Source organism: Centruroides sculpturatus, unplaced genomic scaffold, assembly GCF_000671375.1.
Source record: "Centruroides sculpturatus isolate CEXI.00-Female unplaced genomic scaffold, Cexi_2.0 scaffold5, whole genome shotgun sequence".
Taxonomy (NCBI): Eukaryota; Metazoa; Arthropoda; class Arachnida; order Scorpiones; family Buthidae; genus Centruroides; species Centruroides sculpturatus.
The window spans coordinates 130359-148913 of record NW_019384397.1 but is presented as its reverse complement, the minus strand read 5'-3'; the positions used below and the strand labels follow the sequence as shown (position 1 = coordinate 148913).

General features: G+C 27.4%; 1 protein-coding gene across 1 annotated transcript in view; it reads left to right on the top strand.

Moving 5' to 3' along the window:
• The first annotated feature begins 16562 nt into the window (after positions 1-16562).
• LOC111618460 (homeobox protein Hox-B4a-like) overlaps positions 16563-18555 on the top strand; it is a 31465-nt gene continuing 29472 nt past the window's right edge. The window contains exon 1 of the mRNA XM_023360003.1: positions 16563-17546. Coding sequence (XP_023215771.1) covers positions 17087-17546 — 460 coding nt within the window. The 5' untranslated portion in view covers positions 16563-17086. The remainder of the gene's footprint in view (positions 17547-18555) is intronic.

The following is an 18555-nucleotide window of genomic DNA, read 5'->3' as shown; positions in this document are numbered from 1 at the left end:
ACTCGGAGCAAAAGAATGAAGGGAGGAACATCAAAACTCTCCCTCCCCCAGAAAAGATATTAGATGGCGGAAGAGTAGAAGGAGTGAAACAAGACGTCAGTCTTTCCAGCCGCTATGTAATTAAGAAGATTTTTAATTAACGACCAAGCAGGCGTGAAGCTTAACTCGGCCGTAATTAGGGTGTCAGTTCCTCTACTCAAAGTTCCTATATACCAACCAACCTCTAGGCTGTGTCCATCTAATGTTGCTTCAGAGCCTGCAGCTAGACGTGCGTTGCTATCCCAACTTTGTTGCATCGATAGCGATGTCGAGAATAGCAGATTTGATTGCTCCTTATCTAGATAAGAGATGATGATTTAATTGGGAAGAAACTACACCTTAAAAGGATCGATATCTATTGTTTGTTATGGATTCATTTAAATCGCATCTTATTCAATTTTCCGAAGAGTTTTTTCTTCTTCTTCTTCTTCTTTTTTCCTTCTTCCTCCCAAACTTAAATTGATTGATTTATTAATGTACATTGCTAATTTCAATTAAAAATGAATAAGATAAAGTTAAAGTGAGTTTTAATTGAAGTAAAGTATGGAATCTGTTTAGATAATTTAATTAGAAACAGAGAATATCACTTACATAGATAGTTTGAATAGAAATTGGGAATGTTACTTGGAATCCAAATATGTTTTCCTGTTTACAGTTCAATGAATTAATGTTTATTTTATGTCATTTTTCCTTATTTTCTGCTTATAAAATTAAATAAATAAATAAATAAAGTATAAATTTTTATTTAAAATTAGGGAAAATTTAATAAAATCGAATTGTTATCTAAATTTAAAAATCGAAACAATAGTTTTATTAATTTACTACCATTTTTAATTAAAAATATAATGATTAAAAAATTAATTTTTCTTGATAATATATTAGTTTTATTTATAAAAATCTAAATAAAAATAAATCAGAGAAATTTATATATATATATATATATAAAATTCGATTCACTTTATATCAAAACACCGTCTCTTAAAGCCAAATTACACCAATAAGGATAAAGACGACATAAAAATATTTCCCTGAGGAAAATATAAATTTTATTATCGATAACTACCGAAGTGCAATCTTTACCAAAAAATCTCAGTTTGAATTCCCTAAAGGATTAGTCAATTTTTGAAAAAAGGTATTGTAACATTTTTATTTTCTTATCTGTTGTTTTTTAACACTTGTCCTTTTAAATGGAAAAGTTATAAAATGGAGAATCCTATATCTTTTGCTCTCTTGTTTCTTATATATTATAGCCTATATATATATATATATATAAGTTTATTTTAAAAATATTTAATCCAAATAGTCTTTAAAATTATGTCAAATCTTTGATTAATTGTATCAGAGATTTCTTAACAAAGTATATAAATAATAATATTTTTATATTGAAACAATATATATATTTTTTTAATGTGATAAAGGAATATTAACAATTTATTTATAAAAATTGCATTAGAAATAAANAAAAAAAAAAAAAAAAAAAAAAAAAAAAAAAAAAAAAAAAAAAAAAAAAAAAAAAAAAAAAAAAAAAAAAAAAAAAAAAAAAAAAAAAAAAAAAATTAATTATGATACGATAACGAGGAAATTTAATATCACAAATAATTTTAATTATTTAAAAATTACTTTTATATGTATATTATATATATATATAATAAAAAAATCACAAGAGAAGAGAGTGGAAGCGGAATAAAATTAAATTTTATTCAATGAGATATTTTAACAAACAAATTTTGTAGTTTAATTTAACAAAGTTCATAAGAAAAATTTAAAATTTATTTCAAACATTAAAGATGTAAACTAGCTAATAAAGGATAAATTTGTAAGAGTGAATCTAATTATTACAAATCTCAGAGCGCATCACTGTACGGAGGTAAATGATTAAAATAATAACTACGATCGATATAATCTTCTCTGAAAGATATAAACTTAATCAGTGGTCTGCTAACAGCTGGCTAATGGCGTCGTTTCCAAGCCCACTAAATGGCCTTCTAATTCGACATCATCATAATTCAACAATGTGCAAGAAGACACTTTGCAATACAAACGTTTTATTATTTATAATAATAATTTACTTCTCATTACTTCATTTATCCATATAAAATGTCGAAATTGCATTGGATAAATGGATTATAAAAGCGTTTTCTACATATTTAAAGGTTCAAAAATTATTTCCTTAAATTCTAAATAAAATTCTAAGATATTCTGTAAACTGATATTTAAATAAAATAGTGCACTATTCATCTGTAATTTGACTAATGCATAACGTTAGTGATTTAGAATCCTTCCTTCTTCTTCTTCTTCTTCTCCCTTATCACTTGTTAATTTATAGCTTTACATTTTTAGAAAGCTTGATATAAAATTAGTAACCTTATCGTATGAATGTTATCCTGTTTAAATGATTTAATTATTTAATTAAACATTATATATGTAAAGAATAATTACCGTCATATCATCTACATGTATGATACTAATTAAATTGTTTAATTCTATATTAATTAGTATATAAATTTAACCTATTAAAAATAAACATATAAATTATTGTATTTAGGAGGAGGAAAAAAAATTAGAGATTCGTTGTATCGAGTTTCAGTTGTAAGAAAAGCATCTTTAAAGCTTAAATTAGTATTTTCGAATCGAAATCCTTAGAGAAAATATAAAGAACGTGAGTTAAACGGGAAGATATTAATGAATAAAACGTAGAAAAATCAAGCCATATAAACTCGCAATATAATATAATCATACAATTTTAGAAAGCAAACAACTTTTCACTTAAATCGACCACCTACACTTGAAAACTCATCAAATTCAAGGACATTTTACGTAGAATCTTTACTCGCCAACCTGTTTCTTCGAATATTATAAACAAGATTGTGAAGCAATTACTGTGGTAATACATCCCACACAAGAACAAATATCATAATAAACACCCTTTCCTTTTTTTTTTCTCCCGATCCCAAAATATACACAACACACCCAACATCATTTTGGGTTAATAGCCCATACTATTCAAACATCAAGCGAAAAGCCGACAAAAGAACGTTGATATACGACATCAGATAAAAGCGGACAACCTCTGGACTCGGAAAGCTATTCAACACATTAAAAACAAGCAAAGGGAGAGAGAAAAACGTTTACGAGATGGGATAGTTGTGACGTAAACGTTTAAACTAGCACCGGTCGATTACGTCGTCACTTAAACGCAACACACACACACACACACGTTTGCCAATGTGTCGAGAGTCGTTAATTCGATGAAGTTTGGCGCTATTTCGAAACATTTCTAAGAACTATTTCCTATTTTCTTACAGTGTAAATCATACATAGAGATTTTATATAATAGAAGAACTCATTATAATTTATTAAAATTTAAAAATGATGCGTGTGTAAAATATATTTAAAGACGAAAGCAATAACAATTCAGAAGCTATTTATTAAAATGATGTAATTAACTTTAAATATATTTATAATTAATAACTTTTAAAGGTATTTAAAGAACTTTAAATGTTTCTAAAATGTAATTAACGATGTCATATGTATTTTATAATGAATAATTTATTTAAAAGTTTAATAATTTGATATTACTAACGATTACGATAAGTTAAAGCTTATAAAGAAAAACCGCAATTGATTTGTGTGCCACACGTGTCCAATAAAATCACGTGTAACGATTTTATCTTATGGTAGACATTAGCTAATTGTCACATGTTGACGTGGGTGTTTGGAGTTTAACAGTTAACACATGTGACAATTTGTTTATGTGTAAAAGATTGCGCTGAATAAAGTAATTAGACAGTAATAAAGTGTTTATAGGTCTTTAATTACAAATAAAAAGATGAATTTTTTTATGCTTTATATCCGAACATAGTTAGCCTAATAACGGATAAGAAATCTTGAATAATTATTATAGAGGAATTTTTTTAATGTAAGAATATGTAAAAACTTTTTTTTAAAAAAAAAAAACGTTAAATAAACGATAATGATACTAGTTTCGCCATTAGTTTTCGGTAACGCGATCCGTCCTATTATCTAGTATGATATTTAGGTCTAGGTACGATGTAGCGATATATCGAGGGACGTTGTTTGAACTTTGAACCATTAGTCGGTTGTTGAAGATGGTTGCCATGACAACAGTCTTGCGTAATTAACAGGGTACCGGGAACTTTAATTAAGTCAACGTGCTCTCCTGCCAAATTGAAGAGGGCTGTCATCCTTCCGTCTGTGACGTCATGTAGAAGGCTCGCTCATTTTATCTAAGGTGGTACTACCCGGTTTGGAATCTTCCAACGGCTAAATGGCCAATTACCACTTCCATAATTGTTTCTTAAAGGAAAATTTATAACTTTACAATTATTAAATCCTTTTTTTTTAATTTTATTTTTTAAAATTTTTCTTAGAATTTTAATTTGTATAACTAATTTGAATGGGAATTTAAAACAATTATTTATGATATATAAACATATTTGTTTGTTTTTAAAACTAATTGCCTTAATGTAAAGAAAATAAGGATGAAGGCTTAATTAAAAAAAATTTATTAATATTTTAAAATGTTTACAAACCTATAGGCCTATAGGCTTGTAATTTAGAGTATAATATAGGCTTAAAATCGAAATTTATACTGTTTTTCTAGCAAATAATCGATTAAATTTACAATTATTTAATGATTTTTTAGTGTATAAACCTTTTAAAAATATGTTAAAGTTAAAGGAGAAATGTATTAAATTTATGCATAATTTTAATTAGAACAATTTATTTTTTATAGTCATGTGAGTCATATATGTAATTCTTAGTAGTTTATTTGATATACTAAAAACTAAAAGGCCTATTGTAGTGTTTAATGTTGTGTCAGTTTGGAGCGATAAGGTCATGAGCAATATGATAGAAGACAAGTTGTCATCGTGGCGAAACTATCGAAAATCAAAGATAAGTTTAGAGATGATACCAGATGTGGCTTTAATGTTTTGTTACCGATGACGTCACTTAATTGTATGTCCTTCTAACCCAAACAACGGCTCTTACCGGTGACAGACTTTAATTACTATCCAACTTCCCTCAGTTGTTTTCACAGGTGGCAGAGCAGTTGACGTCAGTGGATCTTAAACAAAAGGACCTCTACCCTTCGTCTGTTTGGATAACGAGAGTGAGGTAGGAATGATTAGTTATAGAAGCTGAGAGCCTGTATTTACGTTAGAGAAGTAGTCGAATTTTATTGGTTAAAGTGTCAATTGTGATTTGGTTGACATAAAAAGTCAGGTAAAGGAGGTCCTGGATTGTGTATGAAACTCTAAAAAAAGTATTGCGATTATTTTAAAAATTGAGTATTTTATTAATAATTAAAGTAATAAATATTTTTAAACGTTCTTAAGTGAATTTTTTCCAAAATACCAATAAAGTGTGTTTAATCAAATACAAATACACCTATTTTTTTGTGTTTTTTTAAACAATCTTTATGCTTTTTATGTATATAAAATATCATAAAACACATTATAATGCTATTTTTAAGAAGAATTTGACTATATAAAATCTCATAAACACCAAAATAATATCTAAAAATCTATTAATTAATGTTTAGATAAATGTAGAAACATTTAAATTCACGAGTTACATTAAAAAATATCCATAAATGTAAAAGATACAGCCTATACTGATATATTTTTAAACTAAATTTATACAGTAATTTTTAAATTTCTGAATATAAATATATTTTAAACTTTCCAAAATTTAGTATTAAGTTATATTTTGAAAAAAAAAGTCGGAGTAAAGTAAAAACGACGCCATTTACTCAAAGAACAATAAATAAATGACTATAGACGGACCAATGCATTTGTAAGATCTCCTTTTAAGGCAGGATATGAAGGAAACGTGTTCGACAATAGATGAATTCGTGAGTTAGAAGGGATAGTGGTATGGTACATGCAATAATGAATTAATATGACGAAGGTCGGGCCTTAAGCTTATCGTGACTGAAAGTGTAACTTTAGCCTATTTCACACGATTTAAACTTATTCAGGTCGGTTTGGGATATTAAATATTGTCAAAATTGGCCCAAAGGCCGTTTCTTGTGTCACAATGTTAATTAGGCTGAAGTCACGGGAGAGGATAAGATCTATTTTATTAAGAGAATAGGATCGTTAATATGTTACTGAGCCTATAAGGAATACAAATTTATATTTTATTGAAGAATTATATTATTATTATTATTATTTTTTGTTAGCCTATAAAGAAGTTTCGAAATCAGAGCCTAGTTATGTAATAAAATTATTTAAATATATTATAATTTTTATGTAAAAAATAATAATAATCAATGCGCCTTTAATATGAATCTATTGAATTCCACACTAGGCCTATAATAGTAATAGTTGAAAATTATAACTATTTATAAATTTATTTACATTTAATTTCGCATTTATTAATTAATTAAATGATCCTCTTAACGTTATAAAAATATAAATAAATGTATAAAAAGTGTAGGATTACATTAAGATAAATACTTTTAATTAAAATACAAATTGAAGATTATTTACATCAATATAAATTAAATCTATTTAATTACAGCTTTAATATTTATTGTTTTAATCTAATAATATTATATATTTATATTTTACTTAGAGAAAATGCGATAGAATTTAAAGTTTTGATGATGATTGGAAATGCTTTCCTCTCTTCTCAATTAGAAACATAGTAACATTTCAATAAGCAATGTAAGATATTTTTAATGGATATTGATAGATCTTAATAAACATCATTTGAATTTAATGCGGACACTATTTACAAATCGCACCTAGAGAATTATTATTATTATTATTATTAAAGCAGAAGACGTATCATCATCATCATTGCGTCGGACTAACAGACAGACTGGCAAAAACATGTAAAACGTAATTATAAAAGAAAAAAGGCATAGCAATCACCATGGCAACGAGAGAATGCAAATCCTTTAACAAAAGAGGCGGTGAATCGGGTCCGATATCCGCCTGGGATTCTAACCAAGATCTCGTTCATAACCAATAATGATGTTGACTTTTTAGTAGAACCCGCACGCAGGTGATAACCCGCATCCGGGATATAATATGTGCAGCATCCCAAGCGGATCTCGTCTCGTAGTTTAACAAAAGCTACCGCAAACAGTAACTTTAGAAAACCTGTTGAATGACAAAATGTCGATTTTCTGCTACTCTTTCAGAGGAAGGTAATTATCCTGTGCTTCGTTCGCTCTTTATTATAGTAAAATCGTACGCGTAAGATATCGCTGTGCGAAGGGACGTGTTCGTGTTTATTCGACTTGTAGGTAATAAGGTAGTAGCACGAATCGATCGTAGGGGTGCGATAATAAATCCAATCTTGAGCTATATTTTCTATTCGCCTTGGGACTCTCCGAACTGACGACAATAAAGTAGGATGCGTGGAAATGAGAATTGGTCGGGATAGAGGTCCCAATACGACGTGACGTCATCAGCGTATCTTTTCCGGAAAATTTTCTCCCCAGTTTGTAATTTGTATTCCAACCGTGACTAGGCTTTAGGAATTTAGTGGAAACGATGAGATTTTAACTCGCTTTTTTCCTACCGACAGGGAATTTTAAATCATTTTTGATAATCTACTATCAATAAAATGTGCTTTTAAGATGTTTGTTGTTAAGGTGGGTTTGGGGTAAATGTCGATGGTTAGGTAAGATTGATGAGACACTACTTTTACGACTATTTCTCTCTTTATGCTCATGGCTAATTTATGCTATTAACCGTGTTAAAACTCCTCTTTTTTTCCTCCCTCCTCCTCCCCTTCTATGATACTTACTGATGAGGATGCTACTCTTAACAAATAAATTCAAACGAATCAGCTTAGAATTACTAAATGTATTACTATTTGCTTAATAATTTCGAATTAATCCTACTTTTTACATTATTAAAATATACTTGATAATTTAATCATTACTTACATCTTTAATTAAAAGATGTGCTAATTTAATCATTTCAATAATTAATAAGTCTCAAACAATTTAAAAATAAGTTTTATTATTATTTATTAAAGAATCATTATTTATATATATATATATATATTTTCATATTCATAATAAAAAATAGAAGAGAAATTAAAAATTAATTAAACATGTTTCTCTTATTCAAACATACCTCTTCTCCTTTAACTAATGAATCTTTTAAGACAGAATAACAGATAAACTTGTGTAATAATTAATTAAAGTGTAGAATGTAACATTTTATTAGCTAGAAATGTTAAAATTTTCAATCATTTTTGAAAGGGAGAAAGCCATATATTTACTACTTGTTTCCATAATATTGTTTCGTTGATACATTATTTATTAATAGAAAACATAGTCTACATTTAGCATTATGAAAATGAAGTATTGTACATATTCTAGATAAATGGGATAGAGAAAGGAGAGGAGTAAAGAAGTAGAAGTGTTGTGAGAAAAGAGTAAACGCAATTCCCTCGAATGTAAAGGGAAATTTTTTCCATTTTCCAATCTTAAAGGAAGCAAAAGCCACTCACTTTTCACCGGAAGCAAATTGTCTATGTAAATGTGTTTCATTTTTCTGCAATTTCGGAACTTTAGCCAATATGTTTCTACACGTTATCAGATAAGATTTGATCATAGATATGTGCTACATTTCGGAAAACTTTATCTCTCGACATTTCACTATCCATACATATAACTTTTATATAGGAATGTAGAAAAGAAAGAGAAGGAAAAATACCTAAAAAAAACACAGAAACGGTTTATAATTTAATATGTTTGGATATTTTTATTGCTGTAAATATTCTCTTATTGATTATTATTCTATATAATATAATATTTTATGTATTTCTATATTCACTATTTGACTTTATAGTCGATGATTGATTCAATTTTATGACCCAAGTAATAAAATTTTAAAATTATTTTTAGATAGATCAAAAGTTCCAAAGCATTTTAAAGTGGAAATTTGTTCCTATTAAGCTTACTTATTTTAATTTATTTTTAGGTAAAAAATAAAATAAAATAAACAATATTTAGTAAATGTAAAACTTTGTCTATTTATTTACATTAAAGGGTGGTACAAAAGTCAGTTAACCATTATACAGACTAAATTGCTCTTATTCAAAATTATTTATTAAATTTATTACTTAAAAATTCGTTTCAAAATGAGATTATTCTTGTTAAATATACAAATTACAGCGTTATAACGATTAAATGAACTTATTCAGGCGATTAACGCGGTTAACTGACTTTTGGACCACCCCGTGTATTAATTAATAATCTATTTTTTTTTCTAAGGATATTGACAGTGTTTAATTTAATAATTATGATATAAATTTAGCTATATTATCGAGAGAATATTTGTTTTAAAAAGAAAGAAAAAAAAAAGAATTAATCTTACAAAGACCATCAATGATAAGGAGAAAGAAAATATATAAAGATAGTTCATATTAAGATATAAATATTAAAATTAGATATTTTAATAAATTAAAATGATATTTTACATTGAAAATTATACCTTTCTATGTCCATATTTCATAGAAAAAATAATAAAGTTTATGGATCATATCAACGTGTTATCTTTATCGAAAAATTATTTACATTTTCTTAAATCACGAATTTCTCATTAAATTATCTCATATAAGTTTAAAAAATATATATATATACATAAAAGAATATTTGCATTAAAGCCTTCGAAAGATCATACAATATGTTATCTTGTTATCTACGACCCATCTTGACTACAAACTGTATACAAGTTATACTATTATAGTAATAAAATTTGAATAGAATAATTTTCCCATTTACGATAATAATTTAAGTTATTAATATTTATTTACTATTGATATTATCTTACAAAGAATAGAAAAATAACTACTTTTTTTCTTTTTTCTTTTTTTTTATATATATATATATATTACTTATAAGAACCGGTAGTACCCGAGGCAACAGCATTCGAATGCAACATCAATCAAGTTACGAACTTCACTAATATGGTAGTCATATAAGGTCTACATGATAAGAAAATAATGAGGAGGTTAGTCAGTAGTTATGGGAACGTGAAACGTGTTACTCATACTGTATAAGAACCTTATGTACCATCTTGTCAACGCTGATGATTATCTTTTCGTATGAGATAAGGAATTTGTCGGATAATGAATAAAATTTATTCGAGATTAATAATATTTTACTTAAGTTTTTAAATGATTTGATTGTTTAGGTTATGTATATCTTTTTTTTGTGTGTGTGTGTGTAGTAGATTTATCTTTCAGGGGTATCTTTAAACAATAGGTAATAATTATGTTTGAATTTTTTCTGTATAAAGTATGATAAGAAAGCCTTTTAAAAAATGCCTTATTTCTTATAATATAAGATACAGAAGCATAAGAGTAATAAAAGATTTAAAATCTAATCACAAATCTTATAGAAATTTGTATACTGATATAGAAGATAGAACTAAATAAATGATAAAAAGATTCTAAAAAAACAGATGTATTTTTCTGTTTTTAAATAAATAATTTAGATGATTTATACATAAAATACGTGATACTTAATTAAAATCAATAGAGAAAAAATCTACGTAAGCGTAGGGCTTACAACAAAATATAAATTATATAAATAGGATTTCTCTATCCTTACTAAAATGAACAGAAAGATGAATAGATTCAAACTAATTTATTTTTAAAATAGCTAAATCAGTATAAATTAAGGTGGCACATGGAATGTACTGTACTGTACAAAATTCTTAATGCTATTCAATGTAACAAGTCTGAGTTCAAGATAATAAAAAATATCTGAATCAAAAGCCTTACAGAATTAACGTAACAGAACAGGCCTATTTTTTAAGTCACATAATTATTGTTTTATAGGCCTATATATTTATAAAGGAATTTAATCTTGTCACTGTGAAGAGAAGTTATTATATACATCTCTGAATGTAAATTATGTATATTTGAGTGGATTTTTCTATGATTAAATGCTATAAATTTAAATTAAATTATTTATTTATAGGAAAAAACAATTCAAATGTATACAATTTGCATTCGACGACATATAAAGAACTTCTTTACAAAGAATTACATTCAGAGACGTAAACAGGAATTTCTTTAAACAGAAACAAGATTAAATTCCTTAAAAAATATATAGGCCTATAAGGATGTGATTAAGTTATTTAAAATATGGGCCTGCTCTATCACATTAACACGATAAGGCCACTATTCTAGATATTTTTATTATCCTGAACACGGACATTGATATATTGAACAGGAGCAAGAATTCTGTAGAATCTGTTGTGCTACTTTAAGAGCGTAATATTTTAATTTAATAAACAAAAATAAAAAAAATATATATTAAAATTAATTGATCAAATTACCACAACACAAAAAGGAATAAATGTAATCAATAATAAGGACAGGATATTTTATTATAAAACAATAGAAACAATAAAAAAAAAAATTGAATATGAGAAGGCAGATAACTCGACAAGGTATGATGGAAATACAATGAATGAATAAATGAATAATAAAATATATAGAATAGTTTCTTTTTTATGATAAAATATTGATAATGATGATATTATTTAACATGATGCTAACAAGATTTACATAAAGGTGATCCATATTATTCATTTTCTTCAAGAAAAAAAGGAGGTGAAGATACGTTGATAAATTCATATAATACCCGAATTTAAATGCCTCATTTCAAGCTTTATTATTAAATAATTAAATTCTGAAGGCCTCTAATTAATTGTTAAATATAATTTCTTAATTAATACCTTTTTTTTTAATTATTATGTCATCAACGAAACAAATTTAATTGCGTTTTATTATTATATTTTATAGCTAATTATAATCAGAATAATCTATTTAAAATTAATTGATTTTATAACTTATTATCGACTGGATTTCATCCCCCTTTTTTTTCATTAGCGTTACTTCCTAAATGAAAATATCAACTGATGATGATGATGATGATGATGATGATATCCATTCAATATATGTGATAAATCATTAATAATAAAATTAGTTTGCATAAGGGGAGAATTATGATGATCAAATTATTCAACCGAAATTATAGAGACATAATGATAGTCATTATCGTCATCTTTACCTTTATAAATATATTAATAAAGATTATCATCTTTATAGCGGTGACATAAATAATTATCATTTATTTTTTTCAATTGCTACTGTTGAGAAACGGAAGTTAAAGAATGATAATTAGTAAATAATAATGAAAATTGCGGGTATTAATTAATGCAAGCGTAATAATTTGTGTCAAATAAAGCTATAAAAAAAAATGAATATTAATTGTTTGCCATTATAAAATCAATTTTTTAAAAGTGTTTAAATTATTTTCTCATTGAATTTTAATGCTTTAAATATCATTTTATTAAAATTTGAGACTATAATTTTACAAATTAGCATTAATTCATTTAATTATGTGTTTAAATTTGATTTAATTTATAAAAAAAAAAAAATTAGAGAAGTAAACAAGAATTTTGAACTGAAATATATTTTTTAGCACATTAAAAGTGGAAAGAAACATATAAAATCTTATTAAAAAAATGTGTTAAAAGCGAATTTTTAACGTAATAAAATACTTTAACACGAAAAAAGTACAGTACATTCAGTGTTAAAGAAAAAAGTTTGTAAGTAGAAATTAAGATATTTTGCTATGAAAATACAAGAAGAAATTTAATACAGATAAAATAGTTCACTAGCACAACATAAATCTATAATTTATTTACTAAAATATCTTTATAAAATTCAAAAATATAGGAATAAAAACATCAAACTAAATACCGAAAAAAACCATAAATGGTAATTTTATTTTGCGGAAGTCATGATTAAACACGAGTTCCTCTACGAGTGGGACGATGTTTAGTTGTTTAGATTTGGGCCCCGTTATTATCTAAACAATAATTAAACCCTTGTATAACAAATGATTTGGGAGACCGAATGGGGCATTGCGAATTAATATAAACCATCCCAAAAGTGGTGACTCGTTTCAACCTACAATTACAGTTAACGATCGCTCCTAAACAAAGCACTTATTTGCTACACTACGTGACTATGCTATAGGCGATGCTGTTCGTGTGCGATATCATCTGTCTGCCACGTACTTCTACCGCATTGATTACTATGGCTGATATATATTCTATTGTTTGCCTCCCTTACATGTAATGCGGTAATTGATGTTTAATTTTTGGTCTGGATTAAGCTTTAAAAAAAAAAAACAAAAAACTATGTGACTTTAGTAAGCCTTGTTTACCGCTACTTCCGCTACTCCTTATCAATTCTGTACAAACTACCTGAAAGAAAAGAATTTTTCGTATGTTTATACTTAAGTCAAATGATCTTGTATCTACTTTCCTAGTTTTAAATTGTTTTGATAAGAATTTTAGATATCTCCACCTAATATAAAATTAGTATGTATCATTTTTTATCTATAATTAGAAGGTTATAACCGCTTATAAAATTTTCATTTCGGAATTTTATTCTCGTTCTCCTCTTCTTTTTTTTTTCATTCTCTAAGCAAATTTTTATATTTTTAATTGATTTTTTTTATGTTAAAAATATAGCATAGTATAGTATAAATAACTATAGATAATTCAAGACAGATAAGAGCGTAGGATAAAATTTAAATAAATTAATATATAGTCACTTAATCTTACAATTTTTTTTATTATTTAAACTTATCTACATTATTCCGTGTTTAAATTTGTCATAAATATTAATTAAATTATAGTTTATTCTAGTTTTAAAAGATATTTTTAAAGTTAATATTTATTAAGTTTTTAAACCGATAAGTGCTTAAGTGATGGGGTTAAGTACTTATTAGATGTACTTTACTGTACTTATATAGGAATACTTATTAATTTAATTAATTAAAATATTTAATTTTTTAGTTTTATATGAAATTTAATACTTCAAAATTTGAATTGGTAGAATTAATTATATTTTTCGTATATTAATTTTTTCGTATAAGTAATGTATAAATTGTATCATTTTCAATTTGAATTTTTCAAATTTAATAATTATATTTTAGTAAATTAGTTAAATTATAGCTTATGAAAGAGATTTTAGATTCTTAGAATTGTTAATTTTTCTTTGTAACGGGTATCAGATTCAGTCCAATTTTCTGTAAAGTTCTAACTAACAATTAGTTCTTTTCTATACGAATTTATCATTTTAAACCGTCTACAATCATAAAATTAGTACATTAATTAATTATATTCTAAAACATTCGATTAAATTGAACGTTGGAGGTTAAATTTTGTATTCATTTGTATCTAAAAACTTTAATTTTTTATGATTAAAGAGGTACAGTACATATGTAAATTTCATAGAAAAGAAATTAATTGAACATTTTGACAAATTTCATAATTAAGTGTTAAAACACTTAATTCTATAGAAGCCAACAAAGAATGGTATTTAAAAATTGGTTATTTCTTATAACAAATTCTGTAGTGGTTCTTGTCAGGGGCGATAATTGGACAGCAAAGAATATCCGACAAACCACAAACTACGTTTAGAGGGGATGAAGTATCCCTAAGGTCACTTAATGCTTGGTCAATGCGCCTGCGTCCTGTCCTAATGCATTAACATTGTAGGTCATATTACATCCGACATTTGCTGCCGCCAATGGTGTCAGATTTACTGTGGAGAAGATAAGCAACTGACGTCGACGTCTTGAAGGGACAAGAGGCTGTTTAGTCGCCTACTTGTCTGACAAAACAGTGCAGCTATTACCGGATTCTAAACAGTAAACCACTGTCGCTCCAGGAGTTACTATAAGATTTAACCATATGTTTAACATTTTTCGCTTCTTCTCTACAAAAAGTATGAGTTTCGGGGGTAACCCTACTGTTCATAATTAGAGAGGAAATGGGGTTTGACGGTATCTGCAATTTAGGCACATTAGAGGAAAATATGCAACCTTCTCTCTTTATCCTTAATTAGAAAGAAAATGAGGGTTTCTAATGATAGAGTGTAACTCCTTTATCCACGATCTCAACGAGAAGCGGAACAAAATTCAATATTTTTTTTTTTATACATTCAGAAACTTTTTTTTTTATTAATGCCATTAGTACGCTTTCAAGAAAGATCTCCGTGTTTATACAACCAATAAACATAACTTTGTATTTTAGAAATTTAGTTCTTAGAAAATATTTTAAGATCTTTTCGTAGATTAAACATCGTTTAAATGTATTTATCTACCAATTCTATTCTATTTTATTTAAAAGAACAATAAAATAAACCCAAGTCTTTATTCAAATCTGTGATGCATAATATTTAAATTTATATTAGCTATAAAGATTCAAGAGAAATGACAAAGTTCTAACGTCTTAAAAAGAGAAATTTTCATTTATAGAATTTGAATTTCAAAAGTATTAAAGGTGAGAAGAAATTTAACGAGAGTTTTTGTTAGAATTGAGTCATTGTTCACAATTACATCTTTAAATGGTTAAATAAAATCAATGTGATGAATGNCACTGCCTAAACGGTATGTGGTTTGGATATTTGACCACTGAGGCCTAGCAAGTGTTGCACTTAGACCCCCCCCATCGGTCGATAAGCCTTTCAGAAGGAAATCTCCGTAGTTAGGCATTTGGACAACATTAAGTCATCTGTAAATAAAGTCATAAAAATTTATCAGTTATAAATAATATTTTACCTATCTCTAAAATAGTCGAAAGTTATCTTTCTTAGAAGGTGAACGACCCAACAGGCATAATAAATACAGAGCCTGTAGGCTAAGTAACATAAATGCCTAATTGAAAGAATAGCATTAATAAGCTATAGAAGATCGATTCAATATTTAATGCCTTCGAACTGAATCATTTAATGATTTGATATAGGATTATAAAGAGAGGATCGATTCAGATTATAGATTCAATCAGAAAATTAAAGACGTGTAACAAAATGAATTTTAAAATAAATTCGTGTTCAAATCAATGAGAAAAGTTTAAATTATAAAATAAATTATTTAAAAAATTGATACATTTTAAAACATTTAAGACTATAATCAATTTTTTTTTTTTTTCCTTTCTATTGACTTGAAATTCAGGAAATAAAAACTGATTTGTTTCATTGAATCTTACCTTTGATTTAAAATCATTTTGAAAACAATAGATGAAATATTAAAAAATTTTCTCGTAGATGAAGTCAGATTTAAATTTTGCTTTAAAAGAATTTAAAGACTTATATATATATATATATTTAAACAGTTAGTAACAAACCGTATTACAACCACAAAATACTAAAAAATCCAAAGAAAATCCGGCAAAGAAGAACGAGTACTAAATCTTGTAAAACGAGGATTTTTGTAAGAGTATCACGAAAGATCAAAATCGAGTATTAACGTTAAAGTTTTTTTTTTATTCCTTTCTTTTCTTTATTATGAAAATCACAATTAAAAGAGAACCGAGGAAGCCGCGGAGAATTAACAAAACATAAAGAAAGATAAACAACAAAATTCTCGTAAAAACGCTTGGTGATTGCCATAAAAAAAAAAAAAAAAAAAACAGTACGCTTACAAAATTAATCGCAGTTTAAATTGCTCTTCTCGACACGAGATCGTCTCCGCTAACGCAAAAACCTTAATTGCCATTTACAAAACGGTAAAGTTTTGCATCTAAAAGTTGCAAAAGTGTTCCTTTTAAACCCCATTCCAATTTGTCAACACGACCAACAACTGCAAAAAGAAGCGAGTGAGGGAGTGAAGAGGAAAAACAGGCAAGAAGAAGAAGGAAAGAAGAAAAAAAAAAGCCAAATATTATATGCATGTCTCGATGTTAATAGTTCTCCTTGGCAAACTCTACAGGGAATTGAGAGATAGACGAAGCTGTCGTATAATCTGCTTAACCCGAGAGTAGCTGAGACATCTAATAGCCTGCCAACCACCTACCAATCACAGTCCATTATTTATTTTACTACCCATGTTCAGGGCGCATGCGTAGTGAGAGAAAGAGCGCCGTCGCTTCTCCGACTGTTACACGCAGTTTAGCCTCCGATGTAAAGCCGTCGTAAGTAACAGACGGCATTTTTATAAGCCGTATTCAAATTCCGTATCATGCATCAAGATAATTGTTACACGCAGATCTATCCTCTTCCTTCGGTAGCTATCAGGACGTGGCACCCTCATGTATATGGAAAGCCTCCCAAACAACCCACTTCTCACTTTATCGTAGACATTTTAGGACTTCGTAGTGATTCTCCTCCTCTTTCTCCCGTCACTTCTGTATACAGAGATGCGTTGTGTGCGTCCGAAGTGGAATCAATTACCGCAGACCAACCGTTGAACTTGTGCACGGAACATCGACGTACGGTTTCACCAGCTTCGTCCTCCCAACACTCCGGTTATTCTGTCGTCGTTGGGGAAGGTTCACCCAGTTCGGTTTCTGTTACGTCACCACCTCGATCCGAAATGTCACCCGAGTTGTCGAGTTCGAGAACTTCGCCCGTTCGTGATATAAACGCTAAGGATACTTGTAAGAAAGACTTTTCCAGAAATGAGGATGTTACGAATAAAGGTGAGTAACTCGATATTAATACCTCGTGTCATTCATTCTTCGTCCATAAAACTCCTATTATTATATCGATACGAGGCCCTTCTTCTTCGTTTTATTTACTTAATTACGTCTTTGATATTTCGGATCCAATGAAAAGATTTTCTTCTTTAATATGTATTCTTAAAATCGTATAAAAAAGCTTCTTTTAAAACTAATCTGTACATATTTTAAGACGTCGTTTTGTGTAGGGTTGTTATCTGTTCGTGAGAGCTTTAAAACATAGCTTTATGCCATAAAATGAACTATAAATGGCTTTATGTACAGGTCGGTGTTAGATCGTGATTAAAGATCTGGTAATCGTTCGAAAGATCTCATACATAGTTAATACGCTACTAAATAACCGCAAGATCGTGTAAAAGATCTCAATTAATAAATTTAATAAATTTTTTTTTTAATTTTAAACATTATATTAATTTATTTTTTTTAGAAAAACAAAGAAACTTAACTTTACGTAAATTATGCCTAGAGGTCAATAATAACCTGGATAAATCCTCTTAAATAGTACAAATTAAAGCGAATGATAAATGTGAAATCATTTCGTTGCTTAATAAAAATAGTATTTCTAAATCCATCTCCATGCCTATAGGCAGTGCCTATTATGTTTGGCAACAACTTTTACTTTTCTCAGCTGCTTGACTTTCTACCTTTATTTAAATCGGCAGCTGTTCGTAGATAAGAGGCTTTTATATGAATATATAAGTTACAGATTTTAAATGTTATAAATAACAGATTGTCGGGATAATAAACGATGAGAATTTTCTAACCCGGAAACTTTTCATCAGTTTTAAAAATACCTGATTACATATTATGGATTTTTGAGAAAATTACAAATTCCACCCCCTTTAAGAAATGCTAATGATTTTAATACTTTAAGCTAAATAAAAGGAATTAAAATCCGAGAAATTTTTAATTTAATTGTTATTAAAAAAATCATTTAAAATTATTATAAAGATAATTATAATAAATTAAA